Here is a 14,593-nt window from a genome sequence, read left to right on the forward strand (position 1 = left end):
GAGAAGGGAGGGAGCACCAGTGGGTCTGACTCCTCTCAGGAAGAGGAGGGAGTTTTAAATTCCTGGCTGGGGGAGGGTCCTTCGCATTTTGCAGGCAGGATGCTTCTGACGGTTCTGACGGGCCAGGGTCTGCAGGGCCTTGGGCCACGACTGTGTGGAGAGAAGGGGGCAGAGGGGGGCTGTGTGGAGACGCCATCAGGAGACGAAACTTGGGGGTTGAGTGTGGATCCAGGGGATGGCTACCGAGCACTGGCGGCGTGTTTAGGCGCCACGGACACGGTGAGAAAACCAACAACAGAGGCCCCTGTCGTGGAGCTGCCTTCAAGGGGGCCGGGGGCAACCAGCCAAACACGAGAAGCAGAGGTGTCCGGTGACAAGGGCTTCTCGGGAAAGGACACAGGGAGGCTCCCTGGTGGCAGCACTGCCATTTCACCAGAGGTCAGGGGGCCACTTGGACCAGGGGGCCGTATTCCAGGTTCTGGGAGGTGCAGGGGAGCCTGTTGGGCATCGGGAACGGCATTTTGGGCTGAGGGAAGGGCAGGCAAAGGCCAGAAGGGGTCGTATGCTCAGTGCATCCCAGCAGAGAGGGGTCCGGTGTGTCCTGCTTGGCTGTCCGGCTGTCCAGCTGTCCATCTTCAGAGAAGCTTGGTTTTTCCTCCGTGAGACAGGAGCCTGTGCAGGAGGATGGGGTCAGCAGGATGGGACACTGGGTGGGGCTCCACAGACAGCGGGGCAGGATGCACAGGATGCCCAGGGTTTCCTGGGAGCGTCTGGGAGGCCAGGGCTGTGGCTGAGATGGCAAGGGCAGCAGGGGACGGGGACGGCTCATCTCAGACTGTTGAGTTTGAGACACAAGGCCAGCAGCTGAATACGCGTGCTGGGCATCCAGGAGACCGGCTGGGCTGGCTGGTCCATGCTAGGCGGGTCACCGTGGAGCGAGGTGACATTGTCCAGGGCCCTTAGCCCCTCCTGAGTCAGAGAGGCCGATGGACTCTTCAGAGTAACATGTTTATTAATGTTAATTAACGTATTTATTAAAGGCACAAAATTAGCTTCGTAGGGTCACAAAGGAAGCCAGTTACCCCGGAACACGTTTCTATTCACAGCCTCTAGGGCGCGGCTCCCAGGTTAGAAACCTCGGTGAGTCGGTGAGCTTAGCCGGTGAGGAGAGGAGGTGAGCAGGGGCGATGCTAGCCCTCCGGTGGCCCAGGGAGGAGGAGGCAGAGCCCCGGGAGGTGGGGGTGTCCGGGAAACCAGCAGAAAATGCCCCGTTGAGACCAGAGGACATTAGTTGTGTCAGAGCGAGGCTAGGAGGGCTGACCTTCGGACTGGGCAAGGCGGAGGTCACTGTGACCTTGGCTTAGGCAGCTTTCATGGTGTGGGAGGTTGGGAGTGGGTCCGCGGGGACAGGAGGCGGAGAACGGAGCAGAGAGTAAGGAGGGCTCTTCGGAGGGCAGAGAAGCAGGCGACTGGTTTGGGAGGCGGGCGGGTCAGGTGGACCGCGCGGGGCGGTGCCCTGGCGCTGCATCTCACCCTGCCGCTCCCCTACAGGCGCTTGCCCCTGCGCCTCGGTTTCTCCGTCTGCAGAGTGCTGACTGCTTTGCGGGACTGTTATGTCACATCAGACACGGTGGCCCCAGGGCCTGGCCTGCACTGGCGCCCAGGGCACAGGAGCTGGTCTCTGTGAGCATCTCGGGGTGGCGGCCACGCCGGGGAAGTAGCCAGCGCTGCTCAGAGCCGTGTGGAGCTTGCTGGAGGGACAAGGTCATGGGGTCGGGGCTGGCGTGTTGCATGCATGACGAGTGGCGGGAGCTTGTATGGTGGAGGGAGCTGGAGCTTCACTCCTTTGCTGAGCACCCGCTGCATGCAGGCCCTGGACAGGAGTCAGCTGTAAGGGCGGACAGGCGTCCTGGGCGCGTTTGCCTGTTATCTTGAGCCCAGAGGGGCCACTGGAGGGCTGTCAGCAGGAGAGTGACTCACGCTGACCTTGTTTGGCCAATAAATGCAGAAGGGTGTCGGGGCTCAGAGGGGGAAGCTGGGGACCAGGAAGGGGCTGCTGCAGGTGTCCAGGAGGGAGGTGACGCTGGCCTGGTCAGGGCACAGCTGCAGCGGGGAGGAGAGTCTGGAGCAGGGTGCAGCTGATGAACTTGCCGATGCAAAGGATGTGGCTAGGGAGGAAGGGACGCTGGAGCACCCCCAGATTCCTGGTGGGAACAAGGACATCGGCCGAGGTGGGGAAGTGCTGGGGTGGGGACACAGTGGGGAGGAACAGCCTGGGGAAGAAGATCTGGAGGTCAGAGTGGGACCTGAGTGTGAGGTACCCGGGGGTCATCCAGGTGGGACTGTCACGCGAGCAAGGAGCTCGGGGGGCGCCAGGGCAGGATGGGGTAGGCTCCCATCACAGCCTGATCCCTGCTCGTTCTGCGTCCTGGGGCCAATCCCCTCAGCTCTTACAGCCCCTCATCTTTGAAACGGAAAGAGTGCAAATATCTTGTCTCCCTGATTGTGTGAGGCGTGAGGACTGGGGTGGAAGTGTTTCTAAGCCCCACCCGTGTCAGTGATGAAGCGTCAACATCTTTGTTTGTTATTAGGGAGGGAAATAGAGGCCCTGCGGGCAAAGGCGGGGTTGGAGGAGGAAGGGATAGTGGGAGATTGGGCTGGGCAGTGTGGACTTGCACAGGGATTCTGGGAAAGGGGAGGCTTGGAAGCCGTGCTCACAAGGTGTGTGTGCGCATGGACTTGTGTTCATGCTCCCGTGTGTGTGTGCACGTGCAATGTATTGTGCGTGCATGCGTGTGCCTGGGTGCAGTGCATCATGTGTGCATGTGTGTGCTCATGTGCCCAAATGTGCAAGTATGTGCGTGTGGGCGTATATGTGTGGTATGTATATGTGTTGATGTGTGCATTGTGTCAGCATATGTATTGGGCGTGCCTGATGTGTGCATGCATGTGTATGGTGCATTGGACACACAGAGGCGCCTGTTCATGCATACATGTGCATGTGTGCATGATTGCCATGTGCATGTGTGCAGTATGTCGTGTGCGTGTGCGCATGCATGGTATGTCCGTGTGTTCGTGCATGTGGGTACGTGTGTGCGTGATTGCCGTGTGCACGTGTGCAGTACGTTGTGTTCGTGTGCGCGTGCATGGTATGTCCACGTGTTCGTGCTTGTGCGTGCGTGTGTGTTTTGAGGCTGGGCCAGTTTCGGCGATTTGACAGAGCGCAGTGTCGGGCTGGCGATCTTGTGGGAGGACAGTCTGGAGAGCCTGTGGGCTGGGACTGCCAGCCACGTGCAGGGGGAGCTCGTCTGCACTGGGCAGGGTGGACCAGAATGCGGTGGCCCCGCGCGGAGACAGCTCGGACCCCAGGGCCTATGCCCCACACGCAGAAGGCCCGGCTGCTTCTGGGACCTTGGGAGTAAACATGGCATCAGAGGTAGTAACAGCAGCCCTGTTTGCAGCTTCCCCTTGTGCGGAAGCATCCACACGTGAACCAGTTTACTCTGCCAGCAGCCACGAGCTAGGCTCCCCTCGGAGGGCCCCTCCTCGTGGGGCCTGTGCATGGGCTGTCCCCGCGGCCTGGAACGCTCCTCCCCGGATACCCGTAGGACTCCCTCCCTCCGCTTCTTGCTGAGACATCACCTTCTCGGCCAGGCCCACCCTGACCGTGCTCTCCACGCCCACACGCCATCTCTTGTTCTCCTCCTCACCTGTGTCACCCGCCAAGGCGCTGCATGGTTTCCCGTGTTTGTTGGGTCTGTCCCTGCTTGGATGTAAGCACCACAGGCCTAGGGGTTCTCCCACTTGCTGACGCGGCCCCCAGCGGGTGCAACAGCACCTGGCACACAGCGGGCATGTAATACCTGCTTGTTGAGTGGAATGAGGCACAGAGACTTTAGGGCAGTGGCCAGGGTCACACAGCTTGTAAGGGGAATCTGATAGCAGAGTCAGCTCTTGGCCACCTGGTGCTCCTGCCTGGGGCTTCTCCTGCAGTGAGCTCTGCTGGGAAGGTCGTGTGCCCAAATGTGTGTGGGATGGGGTGGGGGGGGAGGTGAGGTGCAGAGACCAGAGAGGTCTAGCAGTCATTCAGAAGACACACAGCTGAGCTGGGCTGGCACCAGACCCAGATCTTCCCGCGGAGCCCTGTGCCCTGGGAGCTTCGCCCCTCTCGCTGGCCACGCACATCCCTCCATCTCAGCCCGGGAAGGCTGTTCGCGGTCGAGCCAGGGAGCGAGCAGGCAGCCCAGGCCAGCCTGTGGCCCATTTTCAGCCCTGCCCCCCGCCCGGCCTGTCCAAACGCCACATGGCCACGTCACGAGTCCGACTCAGCCGGCCTTCCTCAGGCCACAGCAACTGTTCTGTCTCCGCCCCGCCGCCCCCTCCGCGGCTGCCCGCCTGCTCCCACCCGGGTCTCTCAGCGCTGTCTCTCGTCTCTCCATCTCTCTCCCGGAGTCTCTCTCTGCATTTTTCTGCCTCTGGTGAGATGAGGCCATTTCTCTCAAGGGTTGTTTTAAATATTCATGTTTTAATTAAAGAATTTTATTGCAGAAGCGACATGTAAGATAATGAAAAAGCAGCGTCCTGGGGGCTGAGAGCCAGTGTGTGTGTGTCCCTGTGTGTGTGTGTCCCTGTGTGTGTGTCCCTGTGTGTGTGTGTGTCCCTGTGTGAGTGTGTCCCTGTGTGTATGTGTGTGTGTGCCTGTGTGTGTGTATGTGTGGCCCTGTGTGAATGTGTCCCTGTGTGTATGTATGTGTGTCTGTGTGTGTGTGTCCCTGTGTGTGTGTATGTGTCCCTGTGTGAGTGTGTCCCTGTGTGTATGTGTGTGTGTGCCTGTGTGTGTGTATGTGTGGCCCTGTGTGAATGTGTCCCTGTGTGTATGTATGTGTGTCTGTGTGTGTGTGTCCCTGTGTGTGTGTATGTGTCCCTGTGTGAGTGTATGTGTGTCCCTGTGTGAGTGTGTCCCTGTGTGTATGTGTGTGTGTCCCTGTGTGTGTTTGTGTCCCTGTGTGTATGTGTCCCCATGTGTGTGTGTGTTCCTGTGTGTGTGTCCCTGTGTGTGCGTGCACCCCCATGTGCCCCCACAGGGTGGTGTCGGGGCCTGGGCTGGAGCCCGAGTGTGTGACTGAGTGACACCTGGGCGTGTGGGTCTGGAGGGGTGTGGGAGGCTGTGATGCTGGCCGAGGGGCCATGACCCGCTCAAGGCCACACAGCCCACGCCGGGCTGAGTCCCTCCCTGCCCTCCGCCTCCAGGCCTGTCCCCAGGGAGCCAGGGTGGCCCCTGCCGTGACACCCACCCCTGCAGGGCTGTGGAGCGTGCCCCACCCTAGGACCCTCATAGTTTCCCTCAGGAAGCAGCTCTGGAGCCCCTTTCTGGGGTCTGTAGGGTGTGGAGACAGGGCCAGCTTGGAATTCCAGGGGGAAGGGCCCCATCTCTGTTTGGGACACCAGGGAGGACAGGGGGCATAGGAGGCGGTAGGGCCTCCCTGCTGGGGACTTGGTGTTATCATCTTGGCCATGGATGCTATTCTTTTTGCACAAGGGCCAATTTAGAAAAATCTAGAAAATGAGGTTTCAGGCTCCGTTGTAGACAACGCCCATTCCAGCTGGGCACGCAGGCCGTGAGCCTGTGAAAACGCCACGCACGCGTACGCCGTCATCCATGGAAATATTCCCACGCGAGGCCCAGCTCGCCCCACACCTGCCTGCCCAGCTGCCAGGGAGGCTGCGAGTTATGGCCCTGGGTGGGTGCCACTTCCCAGAAAGAAGGGGAGCGGGGATGTCCGTCGTACAGCCAAGGCCCAGGGAGGGGAAGCGACTTGTCCAGGTGGCCCAGTGCAGAAGGATGGGGGCAGAGGGACCTGGACCTTCAGGTCTGTAATAGGACTCCCTTCTTAGGACAGGGGACACCTGCCTGACTGAGGGAAAGAAGCACCCAGAAAGTGAACAACCTGCAGATGGGGCAGGTTGGCCAGCTCAGCGAGCCTGTCCCCTTCTGTGAGAGGGGGATGGGACAGCCCTGCTCCGAGGGTCTGTGTGAGGCTGAGGGAGGCGGCTCCTCTGGCCCGGGAGCCTGGAGCAGCCCTCCTTGTCCTCCTTCCTGGGAAGTGGCCCCGTGGGCGGTTGGCACCGCTCTCTCAGCCCCATCCTGAGATCTGACGGTGTCCGCTGCAGCTGGGCGCGCTGCCGGCCACTCCGGCCCTGGTAGTGGGAGCCTCGGCCCTGGTGGAGGATGGGCTAAGTCAGGATCTGCAGGGCGAGGGGGGCCGTGGACCCGGGCTGGGTTGGGGAGGGGCTTCAGGGAGCTGTCCTGCCTTCTGTGGTCCCCACTTGCACGTCCATGCAGGGGGCTCAGAGGAGGAGCCTGGTGCCCCAGGACAGGCCCTAACTTGGTGGGGGGAGCTGGATGATGCAGTGGGTCCTGGGGGAACCCCGCCTGGCGGGCGGGGGCGAGAATGGGCAGGAGCTGCCCAAAGTGCTGGGCTGGGGAGCCCTCTGCTGGAGGAGAAGGGAAGTGCATGCCTCCCCTCCTCCAAAGGGGTCCCCGGTAGCTGGGGAAGCCCAGCCAGGGGAGGGCCTCCCCCAGTGCCCCCATCCCAGCTGACCTGGGATGCAGGGACCGGGAGGCCATGGCTTCTAGGCTAGGGCGCCAGGGTGGGAAGGGGGCCCGGAGCCCCCTTGCTTCACTGGGTGCCCTCTCTCCTGGGTGGCCAGGCTGCCTGGCGGCCATTAATTGGCTCTATTCATCCCTTAATGAGATGGAAATGAGGCTTCCAGACAGAGGGGGCATTGAGCGGGGGAAGAAAGGCAGCTTCTTTCCGGGCCTGGAGGGGCAGCCCACCCCCTAGCCTTGCCCACTCCTCTGCTGCCCCTAGAAGCCCACTCAGCCCAGAGCACCATGGCCACCCAGCAAAGGGTGGCCTGAGCGCTTCTGCGCCCAGCACTTCGGGCCCCAGGAGTGCTTCCTGGTAATCCCCCCTGACATGGATGCATTCGCTCAACAAACATTTATCAAGTGTCAGGTATGTGTGGAGACACACGTTTAAAATAAAAATGGTAACAGAAATAGCAGCTGCCATTTCCTGAGTGTTTGTTAGTGGCGGGAGTGTGACCGAGGTCGGGGATCAGTATGTGACTAAGATCAGGGCTCAGTATATGATGGAGGGTAAGGGATCCTGTGTCCAGGATCAGAAGTCAGTCTTTGATGAAGCTCAGTGTGTGACCAGGATCAAGGCTCAGCGTGTGACCAGGGTCAGGGCTCAGAGTGTGACCAGGGTCAGGACTCAGAGTGTGACCAAGGTAAAGGCTCAGTGTGTGACCAGGATCAGGGCTCAGTGTATGACCAGGGTCTGCGATCAGAGTATGACCAGGATCGGGGTTCAGTGTGTGACCTGGGTCAGGGCTAGGCCTGGGGCTGATCTGTCCTCTGAGCCAGCGGCACCCCCTCAGGCCTCTCTTGGTGTGCCCCCCATCCCCCACCACATCCTCACCACCTGGGTCACCAAGGTAACCAGCCCCGAAATAGTGGGTGTTTTGGCAGCTGAGGCCTAACCTGAGTCTATCCTGAAAGACTGAGCTCTGCAGCAGTTGCCATGGGAACCGAGTGGCATCCTCCGATTAGCCTGGCTTGGACACCCTCTCTTTCCCACCCACTGCCAGTTTCCACGTCACTCAGGCTTCCTTGTGGGGGCTGGGCTGGGCTGGGCTGGGGCCGTAAGGGAGGACAGGCAGGACGTGCCCACCCTGACCCCGTCGCCAGGCCTGTGTCCCTGGACTCCAGCCCTCTCTGTTCCTTTGTCTGGGCATCTCAGGCTGGGATGGTTTGTCAGGTGAGACCACAGAGGCCTGGAACGTGGGGCTGGGGTCCTATGGTTGGTCCTGGTAGGTGGCCTGAGTCTGGGGGGCACAGGGGAACTTCTGGAATCTGATCACGGGTTCAAGTCTCTCTCCTTGTGAGCCCGGTGCATAACTTGGCCTCCCTGTCTGCATCTGTGGAACTGCCGGGGTCACAAGGCTGTTGGGATCACCCAGGTGGAGTTGTGTGAAGTGGCTGCAGTGAAGGCCGGGTGACCGGCAGCCTTGGCCATCATGCCTTCAGAGCCGCCCACCTGCCCTGTCCACGTGCCCTGTCCCTGGGGCTGTGCTGGGGACTCCCCACGCCCTCCCCCAGGGCCCCTGGATTGGTGGCCTTCTCCTGCACCTCCCACTCTCGCCTCTTTGGGGTCCCCCAGATATTTGCCGTTTACGATGAAGTAGTATTTACTTAGTATCCTCCGTATTTGTGATCTTACTCAGCACTTGAGACCCTGGCCCCAGCCGCCTCTGAGGCTCCAGCCACTGCCTCCTGGGTGCCAGCTCCGGGGCAGACCCTCCTGGGGGTGGCCTCACCCCAGCCCTCGGCTGTCCAGACCACCCCTCTTTAAGCCTCGGTTTCCTCCACTATAAATGGGGTGAAAATCTTGCTTCCTGGGGTGGCCTGGGCCTCGAGGTTCCTGTGTGCTGAGGCTCCAGGCACAGAGCAGTGCTCGCCAGGGTGGGGGGCAGGATACCCCAGCCCAGGGTGCCCCAGGAGAGCCGGCCACGGGGGGAGCAACCTTCCTCAGAGGGTGTGGGGCCCGGGTCCGACAGGGGGGCCCAATTCCCGCTCGGCCGCTTCCTGGCTGGGGGCACAGACATCCCTTCTCTGTGGCAGGCCTCGGTCCTCTCAGCTGAACAATGGGAGCAGCGAGGCCGCCCTTGTGGGAACACAGTGATGGACGAGGACATCACACCCAGACCCAGGAAGGGGCTCAGAGCAGGCCCCTCCCACCCCCCCGAGCGAGGGTCTATGCAGGCCCAGCCCTGCCCCACTCTGTGGCCTAGCGAGCTCCTCCCTGGGCCTCTGCTGTACATCTGGGGGCAGCGTGACTACATGTGAGTGAGGGACAGAGCAGGGTCCACACCCACACTGAGGGATGGCAACTTAGTCCGAGCCAGCCCCCTCCCCATCCGGTTCCCTTGTCTGGGTGCCCGCCCACCTGGCCCATCTATCTGCTGCCTCCCACCGGCATGGCCACAGGGCCGGCCCGCTGTAGAGGACAGGAGTCTTGGCCGCTGTGTGCCCCCAACCGAGGTGCTCTGCCTCTCTGGTCTCATGGGGAGGTGGGACCTGTGGGCAGGGGAGTGGGCTCTGTGAGAGAAGGGAGGGGGAAGATTCCACAACAGGCTTGGGGGCATGGAGCCTCCCCTCCTCACACTACGCGCCCAGCAGGGAGAACGAGGCCTGCCTGGTCACACTGGCCGCCTGGCTCCACCCGCCTCTGTTTCCTTTGCCCTGGGCGCCCCCTGCTGGTTGCTTCCTAGAACAGGCGCAGGGACAATGCGGAAGGGGGCTCTGGCACCCTTCAAGAGGCCCTGGACAGAACAGTTGGCACCTGACCGGAGTCACCTGGACACTGAGTTTGCTGCAAATCAACGTGGGTTCTGTGGGGTCAGCCGGACCCCAGTGACAACTCACACATGTCCTTTCCGAGCCTTTCCTTGCCGTTTATCCTCATGCCGTCAGTCCTGGGAAGTAGCTCCTCATTATCCTCAGATGACGGGCGTGAGGCCAGGGCGGGATGGACTTGACCATCCCACGGCCGTTGGGTGGTGGAGCCACCACGGGAACCTGGGCTTCCGGCTCCACTGCCCCCTCGGGCCCTGTTCTTGGGCCCACCCTCTGGGACCTCCTGCCGGCCTCATTGTCACCCCATGACGTGGGTCAGCTCTCCCAAGCCACTGATGAGCAAGCTCCAAGAGGCCCGGGGACCCTTCTGATGGGCCAGGTGTCACCTGCCCCCGGCCAGCAGGACTCACCTGCTCCAGCCCTGGGCCAGCAGGCAGTGTGGGGCAGGGGCCCAGCCCGAGTGCAGGTCCCAGTGCCGGACCTTGGCCATGCCATCCGCTGTCTCCTGGCCGCCTCGTGGGTGGGAGCAGTGTTGGGGTGCTGCGGGCGGGGTGCTGGCCCCTAGCAGGTGCCTGGTAAGGCTGCTCTCCCTTAGTGAGCCCGCCCGACCCTGCGTCACTGGGAGGTTCTTGAGGACCAATGGGCCGGCAGCCAGGGTCCCGTGCAGTGGGAGCCGCCGGGGCAGCCCTGAGCATGGCCTTTGGACAGGAGGCGGACGAAGCAGCCCGGCCTCAGCCCGTTGGTGCAGTCTCCACGCTCTGGCCCAAGACGAGCGGCCTCCCTGTGCCTCACCCCTCAGGGGCTCCCCAGGATTTCAAGGCTGTCCTGCTCAGTGTCTTTAGTGGCACTGGGGCCACCACAGGGCGCAGACTCTCGGGGGCATGAGGTCTGGATTACTAGGGGGACAGGGTCAGGATGGAGGAAGACCCATGAGAGGGGCTGAAAGGGGCCAGGTGGGGTCAGGGCAGGGGCGGCTGGAGGGGCCCAGAGGCCCGGGCGGAGGCCTTTGTCCCCAGGCTCCCTCCGCAGCCCGTGGCCAGCTCTGCCGGGTCCAGGGGAGGCTCAGCCCGGCTGGGCCCTGGGTGTGAGGTCCTGTGTGGTCACCAGATGTGGAAACTTGGTCACCTCTGGTGTCCCTGTGTGGGGTCAGGGAGACAGCACATGAGTCATAGCTGAGGGGCGGGGATGATGTGGAAAGCGAGGCTCAGAGGAAACTGGACTGAGCGCCGTGGGAGGGGCTCCACAGGGCCTGAGGACCTGAGCCCAGGAATGGGAGCCCTGGCAAAGGGTCCCCTCTGCCCTCACCCCCATCACCAGGACCTTGTAGGGCAGCCGCGGGGGTGGGCAGGGGTGTCTTCATTCATTCATGCATGCATGCATTCATTCTTCAGACGGGCCTGGGGCTCCAGCTCTGTGTCTGGCCCCCCACTGGGGACCTGGATTCAAAGGCAGTAGAGACCCTGGCACAGGTGCCTGTAGACAGAGAGCTGGAGGGTTCTGTCACCTGGGCACCCAGAGGGCGCTGGGGAGCCAGGTGGGCAGCGACCCCAAGCGCCCCTGGTCAGATCCTTGCCTGCACCTCTGCCTCTCCCGGCCCCTGCCCCCCTCTGCTTCACACCCCCATGACTTGGCGCCCAGGCCCAAAGGGCCTCCTGGCTGGCCCTCCACCGTGCTGTGCCGTTCCCACCCGGGGGGCTTTCGCACGTGTGGGTCTCTCCGCGTGGGCCGCTGTGCCCCAGGTCCCTGCCTGGGACACTCCAGAGGTCACTCTCTGAAAGACACCCCAGCCCTTTGCCTCTGCCCCAGGCCCTGACCCTTGCCCTCTGGTTCCCACCAGGCGGCTGGAAGCTGTGGTCCCTATGGGGCGAGTGCACGCGGGACTGCGGGGGAGGCCTGCAGACGCGGACGCGCACCTGTCTGCCCGCGCCGGGCATCGAGGGCGGCGGCTGCGAGGGGGTGCTGGAGGAGGGCCGCCTATGCAACCGCAAGGCCTGCGGCCGTGAGTGCGCGGACGGGCGGGCCGGGTGGGCCGGGGGCGGGGCCGGTAGAGGCTGGAATCCGAGTCAGGCTGGGCTGGGCGCGGGGAGGACCCGGAGCGGGTGGGGCCCGGTGGGGAGGAGGCCGAGGGGAGGGCGGGCCCTAGGGCAAGGCCAGGCGGGGGCGGCACCTGGCTCGGGGGCGGGGCCAGGGGGGTGGAGCCTAGCTAAGGGCGGGCCCAGGTCTGGTGCTGCGGGCCCAAGAGGAGTGGCGAGATCCAGAGTTAGGTGGGACTGGATGGAGCCTTCTTCTCATCTATGGATCGGAAATTTTGGCATGCAGGCGCAAGGCTGGCTGTGGGGCTTGCCCCCTTCCCCCGATCGGGGGAGCCCTGGCCAGAGCCGCCTGCCCCAGCCTGATCCTGCCTCCAGGATGTATTTCTCTAATAAGGCTCTCTAATGATCTCATGCATATTTTAAGGGCTTCTATAAAGTTAAATCAAGTTATAATGAGACTGTCATTCTTCGGGTTGTTCTTCCTCTGATGAAATTTCCTGGGGAGAGGAGCTCATCTCAAGAGCCTGGGGAGGGCCCTGGGGTGTGGCGGGGGGGGGGGGGGCAAGGGGCCTTGGTGGGATGCTGAGCAGAGGAGGACAGCAGCCACTCAGACGTGCCGTCCTGCGGGTGCTGCCTACAGGCCCTGAAGGAAAAGAGAGAGGGAGCGCAGGGGAGATGGGACCCAGAGGGAGGGGTCTCATGGTGGCCAGACAGGGGTTGGTGCCAGGCTGGGTGCCCTTGTGCCAGGTTTCCCAACAGTCCAGTGGGGCCAAGTGGCCGTGGTGCTGGGAAGCCCAGCCCCACGGTGGCTGGGGACTGAGGGACCCAGGGCAGAGAGCGCCGCTCTGGAGCTCCAGGGCCAGCGCTGCAGGCCAGGCCTGGACGCTGACCTGAGCCGTCCTGCAGCCGCCGGGCGCACCAGTTCCCGGAGCCAGTCGTTGCGGTCCACGGATGCCCGGCGGCGCCAGGAGCTGGGGGACGAGCTGCAGCAATTTGGGTTCCCATCCCCGCAGACAGGTGAGCTCAGGGGCTGGGCGGGGCTGACACGATCAGACTGAAACACTGTCAGGTGGGGAAGCTTCCAGGGGATGCAGCCTTTGGGCAAATATTATATGTTGTTAATTGCTGCTACTTCTAAGAAATAACTCTAATAACTTACCATAATTAGACTAACCTCTCAGGTGCCACGCGCTTGCCTCCAGGCAGATTAGCCTTAGGGGAACTGCTGTGAGGTGAAGTGCCTGTCCCAGGCCAGACCACAGGGTCCCAGGCCCGGCACGAGGCCGCCCACAAGGGGTCCCGGGCCGTGTCTGCAGAATGGCAAGTCCTTGAGGTCAGCCCCGGTTCAAGCCCCTTGGGTTTGAGGCCTTGCTGTGGCTGCCTGCGGCCCAGCTCGGCGGCCGTCCTCCTGGGGAGTCCTCTGAGGGTCTGACCGCAGCCCCGGGCCCAGAGGCAGCGGCAGGCCTGTGATGCTGGAGGCCTGGGCCCGCAGGTGACCCCGCGGCCGAGGAGTGGTCCCCATGGAGCGTGTGCTCCAGCACCTGCGGCGAGGGCTGGCAGACCCGCACGCGCTTCTGCGTGTCCTCCTCCTACAGCACGCAGTGCAGCGGACCCCTGCGCGAGCAGCGGCTGTGCAACAACTCCGCCGTGTGTCCAGGTGGGTCTGCGCCGCGGGCCAGGGCGGCCGGGCGGGGGCGGGGCATCGGGGGGCGGGGCGGCCGGGGGCGGGGGGCATCGGGGGTGGGGCGGTCGGGGACGGGGGGCGGGGCGGCCGAGCGGAGCCCCGCCCTCTGGTCTCTCCGCAGTGCATGGCGCCTGGGATGAGTGGTCTCCCTGGAGCCTGTGCTCCAGCACCTGTGGCCGCGGCTTCCGGGACCGTACGCGCACCTGCAGGCCGCCCCAGTTCGGAGGCAACCCCTGTGAGGGCCCAGAGAAGCAAACTAAGTTCTGCAACATCGCCTTGTGCCCTGGTAGGTGAGAGGGAGGGCGCTGGGAAGGGGGTGGGACGGGTCGAGGAGGAAAGGGGGAAGGGCCCAGGGGGTCGCTGGATAGCCCCAGGAGCCCAGGTGTGCCCAGCCAGGCTTACCTGCCAGGGTGCTCAGAGGTTGGAACCCCAGGCTTTGATCAGGCTGTGGGTTGGAGACCCTGGGGCATCTCACTCGTGTGCCATGGGCGTTGGGGTGATGAGTCCCCTGGGGGTGCTCATACTTGTGACCCAGACTCATTGTTGGGGTGGTGGCCCCAGCGGGGTGCACACCTGTGTCCCAGGCTGGGCACGGGGCCCTGGGTGTTCACGCCGGTTCCTGTCCCCTTCCTCCCCTGGGCCGGGCAGTGGATGGAAACTGGAACGAGTGGTCGAGCTGGAGCACGTGCTCCGCCAGCTGCTCCCAGGGCCGGCAGCAGCGCACGCGGGAGTGCAACGGGCCTTCGTACGGGGGCGCCGAGTGCCAGGGCCACTGGGTGGAGACCCGAGACTGCTTCCTGCAGCAGTGCCCAGGTCAGGGCGCCGGGTGCCTGTGGGCGGGGCGAGGCCCGTGGGGGCTGTGTGTGGGCTCAGCCAATGGCCGTGGGGGCGTGGGGGGCGTGGGCTGTGCGTGGTCATGAGGGGGCTGTGCAGGCCAGGCGGTTGTCTTTTTCTGCATCAAGTTGAACTCTGGTTTCTCCCCTCCTGGTCTCAACGTCTCCTCTCTTCATGGCTTCCTGGCCCTGCGTCCCCGCGTCCCCGCGTCCCCGTGTCTCTGCATCCCCACGGCTGCTGGACCTGCACCTCCTCGTCCCCGCCCCTGCGCCTCCGTGCTTGGCCGTGTCGCGCAGTGGATGGGAAGTGGCAGGCCTGGGCGTCGTGGGCCGGCTGCAGTGTCACCTGTGGGGGCGGCACGCAGCGCCGGGATCGGGTCTGCTTGGGGCCCTTCTTCGGGGGAGTGGCCTGCCAGGGCCCGCAGGATGAGTACCGGCAGTGCAGCCCCCAGCGGTGTCCCGGTGAGCGTCCCCCACTGCACAGCTGGGCTCTGGGGAAGGGTACCCTGAGCCACTGGGTGGGCTTGGGGCTTGGCTTTGCTGGGGAATGCCTCCCCCTCCAGGAGGTGTCCTGGAGGGGTCATGGCCTTCCCACACCTGCTGCCAGCTCTCTGTCCCC

General features: G+C 63.5%; 1 protein-coding gene across 7 annotated transcripts in view; it reads left to right on the forward strand.

Moving 5' to 3' along the window:
* The window catches only part of ADGRB1 (adhesion G protein-coupled receptor B1), an 88,338-nt gene that overhangs the window by 15,444 nt on the left and 58,301 nt on the right, over window positions 1-14,593 (forward strand). For all 7 annotated transcript variants that reach the window (XM_070221948.1, XM_070221951.1, XM_070221953.1 and 4 more), the window contains exons 3-8: window positions 11,262-11,423; window positions 12,364-12,474; window positions 12,950-13,114; window positions 13,263-13,427; window positions 13,790-13,954; window positions 14,272-14,436. In XM_070221948.1, coding sequence (XP_070078049.1) covers window positions 11,262-11,423; window positions 12,364-12,474; window positions 12,950-13,114; window positions 13,263-13,427; window positions 13,790-13,954; window positions 14,272-14,436 — 933 coding nt within the window. The remainder of the gene's footprint in view (window positions 1-11,261; window positions 11,424-12,363; window positions 12,475-12,949; window positions 13,115-13,262; window positions 13,428-13,789; window positions 13,955-14,271; window positions 14,437-14,593) is intronic.

The sequence above is a fragment of the Equus caballus genome, chromosome 9 (genome assembly GCF_041296265.1).
Source record: "Equus caballus isolate H_3958 breed thoroughbred chromosome 9, TB-T2T, whole genome shotgun sequence".
NCBI classification, from domain to species: Eukaryota; Metazoa; Chordata; class Mammalia; order Perissodactyla; family Equidae; genus Equus; species Equus caballus.